This window comes from Cydia strobilella, chromosome 12, assembly GCF_947568885.1.
Source record: "Cydia strobilella chromosome 12, ilCydStro3.1, whole genome shotgun sequence".
NCBI lineage: Eukaryota > Metazoa > Arthropoda > Insecta > Lepidoptera > Tortricidae > Cydia > Cydia strobilella.
In genome coordinates, this window is record NC_086052.1 from 11802761 (window position 1) to 11812219 (window position 9459).

General features: G+C 38.0%; 1 protein-coding gene across 2 annotated transcripts; it reads left to right on the top strand.

Annotated features, from left to right (window-relative positions):
* Nucleotides 1-419: 419 nt before the first annotated feature.
* On the top strand, nucleotides 420-8730 carry LOC134746133 (lysosomal-associated transmembrane protein 4A). Of its 2 annotated transcripts, none has more exons than XM_063680418.1 (6): nucleotides 420-568; nucleotides 2376-2490; nucleotides 3291-3459; nucleotides 4613-4751; nucleotides 8148-8304; nucleotides 8467-8730. In XM_063680418.1, the coding sequence occupies exons 2-6, from the start codon at nucleotides 2383-2385 to the stop codon at nucleotides 8722-8724; spliced, it is 831 nt and encodes a 276-aa protein (XP_063536488.1). In that variant the 5' UTR covers nucleotides 420-568; nucleotides 2376-2382; the 3' UTR covers nucleotides 8725-8730. The 2 variants fall into 2 exon arrangements, with proteins under 2 accessions (XP_063536488.1, XP_063536489.1); XM_063680419.1 differs by having other exon boundaries at nucleotides 4643-4751.
* Nucleotides 8731-9459: the final 729 nt, after the last annotated feature.

Below are 9459 nucleotides of genomic sequence, written 5' to 3' on the forward strand. Positions count from 1 at the left end.
TTTAAAAAGTTCAACAATACCACAAAACATACTTAATATTTACTTTAAAACTTATGTATGACAAATAGTTGCAAATAGTAATTAATTTAAGGACCCTATTATTTTTTCTGTAGAATGTAATGTAATCGTTAAAGCCGTAACATACTACCACACAGCACCGCGACCTTGGTGCGCCGCCCCTATAAGTCAAAGCGAGAAAGACATTTCTGTCTGTTGCGACTATTATATTGGTTTGGGTATGAGTATTATATTCTTTGTTTGGGTACTTCCAATCTCAACTTACATTTGTTTTGGAACGTAACGTTCGGCTATTCGAGATATACAATTTTCTGCTCCTATACACAAACATTTTCAATTAAATAAGTGCACTAGGAGGAAACTTCTTTGTCCATTGCTAGAGATTTAAAAACAAAACTGACATTTTTCGTAGTATGTATGACGTTATTCGATTTCGATTCAGTACGTGATACTTGCGCAAAATTGTAAAGAAATTTTCTGGAAAATAATAATATTGTGTTTTTATTTTTTGCCTTGGCCATATGAAGAAAATTACCATTTATTAATATAGGTGAGGTTGCTCTTCTATATTTCATTTTAACGCTCCGCCTATCGCTTATTGGATTTGTTTTACATTTATTATGATGCGTGCGCTTAATTCACTTAATTGGTAATCACTAATCAGCAGAAAGCTATACAACACGAATAATGCGTTTACAAAAAAAATACTAAAGTTACATTGGTTTGTTTTATTTCGTCGATTTAAATTACCATTAGTTAGTAGCATAAGTAAGACATATGCCGTGTAACTAATAGACCTTCAAACGTTTCTTAGGTCGCTTTCAAAATATAAACATATTGTGCCATTGGTACTATCGACGTTGTTGCACAACAGCCAGTTTATCGTCTGATAACATTTAACATTATCCTGATAAAAGAATTTGTTTTAGATTTGAAAATAGCTGATTCTTAATAATTGCTATTGAATATATACTATTAATGTTACTCTGGTACCAAAATATTAAGTACCTATGCATTCTCTGAATTCCGCACTAATTATCTGAATCTGTGTTAGTTTATTTTTAAGTAGTGTCATATATGAGTTGTGTAACAATGAATGGAATAAATGAAGATTTATTTTAAGTTTATATTATCAAATTGTATTATCGTTAGTGGACTTTGTGGTGCTAAAAATATTAAATAACTATAAATTAATAGTTACCATGGACAAGATTGTCACTTCCTCCGTAATTATAATGGAAATATAATAAAGACTATAGGAGTGACCAAATTTCTAGGATTATTCATTGACAGCCAACCTACTTGGAAATACCACATAAATGATGTCTGTAAAAAATTAAGTAAGTCAGCATTTGCTCTTCATAAGCTTTCCAAGGTGGTAAATAATGAAGCTTTACTTGTTGCTTATCATGGACTTGTTGCATTGGTACTACGATATGGAGTCATGTATGCAGTACTTAGTAAAGTCCAAAAAAAGATGTATACAATCTATGTGTGGTCTAAAAATGATGGATAGTGTTATTCCGTACTTTAAATCACTAAATATCCTAACTCTGCCCTGCCTATATATCCTGGAAATTTCTGTCTTTGTAAAATGTAATCAAAACCTTTTTGATAAAATTTCTGACACACGAAAGCTCCCTGTACGATCTCAATATAAAAATGATTTATGCCATAAAGTATGTGAAACAGCCATGATGCGCAAAAGTGTGCTAGGAATGGCACCTTAAATATATAATAAAATTCCGAACACTACAAAAGAATTAAATATTGTACATTTTAAGAAGACTTTAAAATCACTGCTAATCAAGAAATGTTACTATAGTGTACAGCAGTTCTTAAATGATAATAATTTATAGCTCGTTTTTCTATTTTTGTAATTTTTTTGTAGTTTTCTTTGAAATTTTCATTGTTGACATTTTTTAATATTTATTGTTTTAAATTTTATTATTATTGTGAATTATCTTTCTGTTCTTATTTATTATTTTTGTAATTGATTTGATTATTGAAGCATGAATACCTTAGACTGGCGCATGTTTAACTTAGTTTATATAGGTAAACAAATTTGTACGCCTAGCGGCAAAACATAGCGTTAACTATAAGACCAATACAATGTACCTATGTTATAACAAATAAATGCATTCTGATTCTTCTCATTTATCTACTTCTGACAGACATATATCTAGGCCAATATAGAACACAATGTATTAAAGAAGATTAAAAGTAGAGGTAAACAACAGGCGGTCTTATTGCTACGGAGCGATCTATTCCAGATAACTTTTGAATAATTGAAAGTGTGAAATAGAGATGTCTGAGATTTATTTACTGTCTTCTTTTTATCATAAAATATTATGCAGGTAAAAAATGTTGAGGTTTCGGCCAAAGTTGGGAAGTGAGCGCAACAGTGAATGGCGCTGCTGTTTCTGCCTCCATGTCCGCACAGGAACCATTCTACTTGGAACATGGCACTTGGTAAGTTTTAATATATATGTTGGCGGTCGATCGTAATATCCACCAGATCATGAAATTTCTAGGTATATCGTGAAACGTGAAAACCATGGTCTCATTCCCTGAATCGACAGAGCCTTGCTACACGGGGCTCCTTTTTCTGGACAGTTGCCCTTCAGGCATCTGAAGCAACCTAATTAACCTATCCTTTATTTAATGTGACTAGCATTAAAATATTACACAGGAACTTTTAAGTTTGGACGCGTCGACATATTGATGGTAGATGGATACACTATAAATGAAAATGGGATGGGAATGGGGTGTACTCTAAGTAGCCCTACTTTTCACTTGAGAGTAAATTAATATATTGGAAAATATTACATATTATTATAATACTATGTACAACATAAATCCATTAAGCCCATTAACAATCCCGAAAACCCACTATGATACATTTTTTCCTTATTCTTGCAACTGCCTGATTAATTGCTGGGTCATGAACTATATTTTAAAATTGGACAAAACTCCTTTTCACCATCACCATCCCAGCATTGTCATAGCTTGCTATAGAAGTCTGTAGTCCACTCGGCAACATGATCCCAAATATTGCACAACAACAAGTTTTTTATAAAAAAACAACTGCCATCTTACCTTCCCACCCTTGGGGCTATACTAGACCAATTCCCTCAAAAAAAATTATTTTTATTTTTTATTTTTTTTAAAGTTTGTTTATTTAAAAACAGTGCTGTGATTCTCACACACCCCCGAAATGCGTGCAGTAACGGCATTCAATGTGGATACCATCTAATCAACATTTTGGTCAGATGCTGCACCTAGTGGCGCTAGGTTTCTTGGCGGCCGTGGTGCGCGACCCGCGGCTGCTGGACGAGCTCGAGAGTGACTCCAATCCCATGCCTACGCCGCTGTCCAATGTCGACAACCGCCCCGGCACCTACATGCAGTCCCGGGATCACAACCACAGCATTATTTACCGTAAGTGTGCTTTCTAACATTTCATCTAACATGGCTAGGACAGATATTCCACTCTAAAAAAGATAACAACAGTAATTTTTTACTCTGTCTTTCCTTGCTTATCTTATCTTAGCTTTTATCCTAGGCTAGTGGTTCGGAGCCCAGGGCAAAAATTGGAAAGTGGATTACGACTTTTTCTCCTCCACTTATTTGTACCACTATTTTATTATTAATAATTTCTGCATTACTCAGTTTCTGTTTATTTATCATTGCCACTATTGTATATTTTGTTAGAACAGCTGAATGTCTTGTTGCGTCTCTTATACATTCAATTATTAAATTCTATAATATCAATGATACTAGGATTGTTTATACTCAACAAACCAAGTGAAATGTTTTGCGTAAAACGAATGCTGTACATATGAATATAAAATGAAAAAATAAACCTTAAAAAGTATTTTATGTTTTGTATGCATTCTTTTACTAAATAATAATTTGAACTGAATTATTTAGTCGGCTCTCCTAATTATATAACGTAACACTATAATTTATTTCTTAATAATTTAGTTTTCAACGTATTTTATATGTATATAAATAATGTTGATTTTTCCTCACAGACGGAAAAAAACTACACAAACTATAAAGATGTTCTAATGAAATTATTATGGAGCACGTCTGTATAATGAAACTGTGTTATGTTTTTGCAATTGATAAGATTGTAATTTGGTCACTGTATATCATGGTAATACGTACCTAATGTTTTTATGCTACATTGCGACCTTTTTATTATTGTCATCAATCATAAAATATCATATGTTGTGCTTTCATGTGCGCGGTTTAACTCGTTATTGTGCATTTACAATTCACTGGAGGATGTCTATACATATATCGGTGATCTGGTTACAATAGACACGGTTATCGTTTAACCAGTTAGGTACTTGCTTACTTGTGCACTACATAATGTGAATATCTGTGACACTTTATTATCAAAACTCGTGTTATTTTAGTAAAACATTACCTTTTTTTTTTGGTTTTCTATGCCTAAATCTTTCCTACATTTGATATAATATGCATACCAACCCAGAACTTTATATAAATGAAATTAAATAAATAATGTATGTGAACATGACAGAACTGGTTAAGTTCGTTGTTTAACCAGTTACTTGTTCAATAGATGATCTGGATGTCGGTGCACTGGTTACAGTGTGCACGCTCGCCATCACGCTCATGCTGATCTACGGCGCGTCGCGAGGCAAGCCGGCCCACCTGCTGCCTTTCTTCTGCCTGCAGATATTCGACTTCGCCATTACTGTGTAAGTCACTCGTTCACTAGATTTAAAAGTCGGCGCACTGGTAATATTATTGTGCACTCACTCTGTCTTTAGTGGCGGATTTGGTCTAAACCCCAGTTGGCCCGGGCCTAGGGCGGCAGCAAGGCGGCAGTCTATATGATTGGGTGCTGAGAAAGGGGCGGCTAGTAGTTACTAAAAGGCCTAGGGGTCTAGGGCGGCCAAGACTGCGAATCTGCCACTGTCCTTTTGTCCTTCGGCGTCAACACAGGCCATGTTTTAATACTAAAAACAAACAGCCCCAACACCAGAATTTATTCCAATTAAATACAAATAGATTTTAAACTTCTGTACATGTTTAAAGAAATGGTAAAAAGAACGAGATTGGAGAAATGGTAGAAAGAAAGAAGAATATTTTTTTGTTAAAATTACTATTCGACATTTAACTAAAATTGTGACTATTAATTAATTGTTTAGAATTAGGTACAATCGCAATCAGATATATCGGAGCGGCAGGGGTGCTCAAAAATATCTGAACACGTACTCTAACGCCTTGACAATAGAGGCGTGTTCAGATATTTGTGAGCGCCTCGGCCGCACCGATTAGATGGCGCCACTAGTTTTGGCCTACTCTCGTATAGAGGGCGTTGACGGTTTCGTTTGTTATTTATAATTTTAACGCATATCAGTAAAAGAACATGGGTCAAAATCATATAAAAATAATTAATGCAAACAAAAAAATCATTTATCCATATTTAAATACATTTTAACGTATTTTTATAAATCTTCATTTTTAGTTTTAAAGTATGTCGATAGATGGCAGTAAATTTACAGTGGTTACAAAATTTACTATGACAGTACCGCTCTATCTTATTATATCATCTTTGGTCTAAATATAAATGCCCTTGGTGATCCAATTGTTTACCCTTAATTGCTGCTATTGCGTTGAGTAATTACTGACACAGGAAGGAATATATTCTCGTTAAACCCGTACTTTGTATCTACCAATACACTTGCACATAAATTTAAGTAAACTGGTGCAGTCAAGATCATAAACCTATAGTTCTGGCAGCTGTCCGACCAACAACGATAAAGCGGGTAGCGATAGACTATTTTCTCGTGCAAGAAACGTATGTGTAGATAAAGATTCTGCGTGAAAAAATAGGTCGACATGTTGTCTAATCGTTTGTTGCCGACTGTTTACACTTGCGTACTTTAACTAAGAGAAAACAAACGCCCGCGAAGAAAACATACGATCATCTCCATTCAATTCAGGCATCAACCTACAAAAAACCGGCCAAGTGCGAGTCGGACTCGCGCACGAAGGGTTCCGTACCATTACGGAAAAAAACAGCAAAAAAATCACGTTTGTTGTATGGGAGCCCCATTTAAATATTTATATTATTCTGTTTTTAGTATTTGTTGTTATAGCGGCAACAGAAATACATCATCTGTGAAAATTTCAACTGTCTAACTAACACGGTTCATGAGATACAGCCTGGTGACAGACAGACAGACAGACGGACAGTAGAGTCTTAGTAATAGGGTCCCTTTGGGTACGGAACCCTAAAAAGTACGTACCTACTCATATAAACTCGCAGCAAGATCCTACAAGATCACGACTCCGACTACGACTATATTCTACAAAGAACAATCATTTAACAACGTTTAACCATGAACATCGAAAAGGCATTGACTCCACACTTGTATGGCTTTGCGCGATAGGTATTTAATCTGCGATAAATATTTTCTCACTGCAACAACCTTCACCTTGCAATAAAAAGGAAATAGCTTATTAGGTAAACTACTTCATGACATGAAGCCTGATGAGTTGATGACCTCTCAAAAGATGCCGCATTATGAAGCGTGCCTAATATGCAACGACCTATATGCTCTCCGCTCACCAATATATAATATAATATACCTAATGTTTCGGATGCAAACTTAAGTTCATTACGTACCTATGTAACATTTTGAACGGGGTTCAAAACAAACCAGACAAAAAAAAATTAAGAGCATTACCTATTTATTTTTTACCACATAAACGCTAAAGACACTTCACAAATTTCTTAATGCACTAAGAGACTACTACGCCCTATGAAAAACGTGATTTTGAAGGAAAAAATTACCCTATACATTTTTTGCGGCATTGTGGTTTGCTTTGACTTGGAAGTGGAATATTCAAAAGCGTGACTGCGAGTAAAATAAAACATATGCCTGTACTTCATCGTTTAGGAGGTAATCTATGTAAGAAACGTACGTAGAGTGGCAAGGTCACCACGATATGGTAGATAGTTTTTTTTTTTCGTCGAATACAGTAGAAGTTGGCGTGAGACATGATAACAATGTTACGTGACGTGCATTTTAAATTTCACGCTTTTTCTATAAATTCTTTATACTTAATAAGCTGATTCCAAATTAGTGATAGTTTTGCAGCAATCATGAAATCAAATTTACAGTAGGTACGAAAAGCTGCCGAGCTAAATTTATATTAGTGCATAACACAGGTAAAAAGGAGGACTCATAGTAGAATGGGTTTTACATAATTTTATTTGGAAAAGACGAAGTGGAGTTGCAATGAGGGCTATCGTTTTTTGCTCACCAGTTGGCGCCTCTGTTGATGGTGGTCCAAAAGACTAAAGAACAGCTGTCAGTCATTTAAGTGACAAGTGACATTTGACATATGAACTATGACTATGGAAAAGACCACCATCTACACTAGCGCCCCAAGCGGCGAATTCGTACGCCCTCATTGGTCACTGGCCACACTAACACTAACATATAACACTGACGTTGTTTTGGAGTACAAACACAAGTCGGTTGTTATGCATTTTTAATGTAGCAGTTATATAGTACTTATATACCTATACAATACAATCAATTGGGTGAGTAAGGTCGTAGTAATTGCGAAACATCAATAGGCAAATTCAATACAGTGAGTATGTACATTATATCCAATACCATCATGCAAAACAAATAGGAGGATAATATAGGGCTATTGAACGCTAGTGTGGTGATTGTCATATAATGCTACTGATTCAGATTCAGCCTGATGCATAGGGAAAACGAAAGACTGAGCTGTTTCAATATTTTAAGCAAATAATTTCAACCAAACCTAGTTAATGTTATATCGTTATTATCGATTTCTTCTACATTTATGATGTGTGAATATGATATGATAGATCACAAGTCAAACTGCGGTCTAATTATTATTTATACGATACTTCTGAAGAGCCTGTGTAACCAAAGATGCTGGAAAAGCCCTTAACAACGTGGAACGATTTGGTCGCATAGGTACTTATAGCTGTTGCAGACGACGTCTTTCGGTTGACATAATGATGATTACCTATATATGTTTTAAGAGTTCAATTTTTTGATGATCCGATGGTATGTGTGATGTGTGTGTGTGTGTGTACACAGATTGACGGCGACCGGGTACCTGTACTACCTACGCTCGATCCACCGGCTGGTCGCGGAGACGAAGCGCGTGCCGTGGCGCGAGCAGCTCCTCGCGCTGCCGGCGCCCGCGCTCGCGCTGGTGGTGCTGTCCGTGTTCCTGCTGGCCGTGCTGCTCAAGGTATACTACCTACCATCCTTTACTTTACACAGTTAACAAAACCTTCAAGTCTAGCGTTGTTCATTGTGTTGCTGTTATTACTACTTGTTTTTATTATCTGTATTACAAAAATACAAACTATTATCCATAGATGATGCTAATATCAAATGTTTTTTTCGGCAGGGTTACTGCATCAGCATGGTATGGCGTTGCTACAAGTATTTGACGATGCGCGCGCACGCGCTCCACAGCCTCACCCCCTTCGTAATCTCAGGGGAAACCCTAGCCGCCCCGCCGTACACCGCGCCCCCACCGCAGCCTGACTACTCCAGCCTGCTGCCTGCCTACGAGGAGGCGGTGAAACAGACCCCGCCGCCTTCATACCGCGCCGCTACGCTCATGGCCCACGCTGACCCCGCAGTAACCACGGTTAGATCATGATACTGTCTCACTCCTACCTGCCATACACCGCGCCCCGTCTGAAGCCCGACTACCCTAGTTCACAGCCTGGCTACGGAGAAACTATAAAACCTCAGAACCAACCTGCTATACCCTTTGTTGCCTATGCTACAACATTTTCTTCTACTTTACGACGCATGGAAAATGATATTTATCTTTTAAGGCTCCTCTACACGATGGGCCATCATACTGGCCCACTAAGATGGGCCAGCGTGTAGAGAGGGTAGTGGTGTCGGATGGCTTATAGTGCGGCAGAATGGCCACGGTGTCGGTTTTTCGTCCGCACATCAAAGATAGTGGGCCAGCGACGTACATATCTACACGTGGCCCATTCCATAATGCGTACTCTCAACGATTGCATGGCCGGTCTCGCTGGTCCAGCGTTGGGCCATCGTGCAGAGGAACCATAACCATCGCATGGCCATCTCGCTGGTCCAGCGCTGGGCCATCGTGTCAGCCATTAAAATGAGAGATCTTGGTGACAAAATTCCAATAGATTCTTAATTTTTCCTTCCTCGTGTAATCAACTAAAGAGCAGTAATGTCCACAGCCGCCGACGCCGCCGGGCGCCGTCGCCGCGCCCCCCCCGCCGGCCGGCGCGGCCAGCACGGCCAGCACGACCAGCACGGCCAGCACGACCAGCACGGCCAGCGCGGCCGGCACGGCGCCGCCCGCCGACACCGTGGTGATGCTGCCGCAGCACGGCACACAAGCGCG

Coding starts and splice junctions, on each gene's coding strand:
- LOC134746133 (XM_063680418.1), top strand. CDS start 2,383: ATGTTGAGGTTTCGGCCAAAGTTGGGAAGTGAGCGCAACAGTGAATGG. Junction 2,491..3,290: donor TACTTGGAACATGGCACTTG/GTAAGTTTTAAT, acceptor CATTTTGGTCAG/ATGCTGCACCTAGTGGCGCT. Junction 8,305..8,466: donor TGCTGGCCGTGCTGCTCAAG/GTATACTACCTA, acceptor TTTTTTCGGCAG/GGTTACTGCATCAGCATGGT.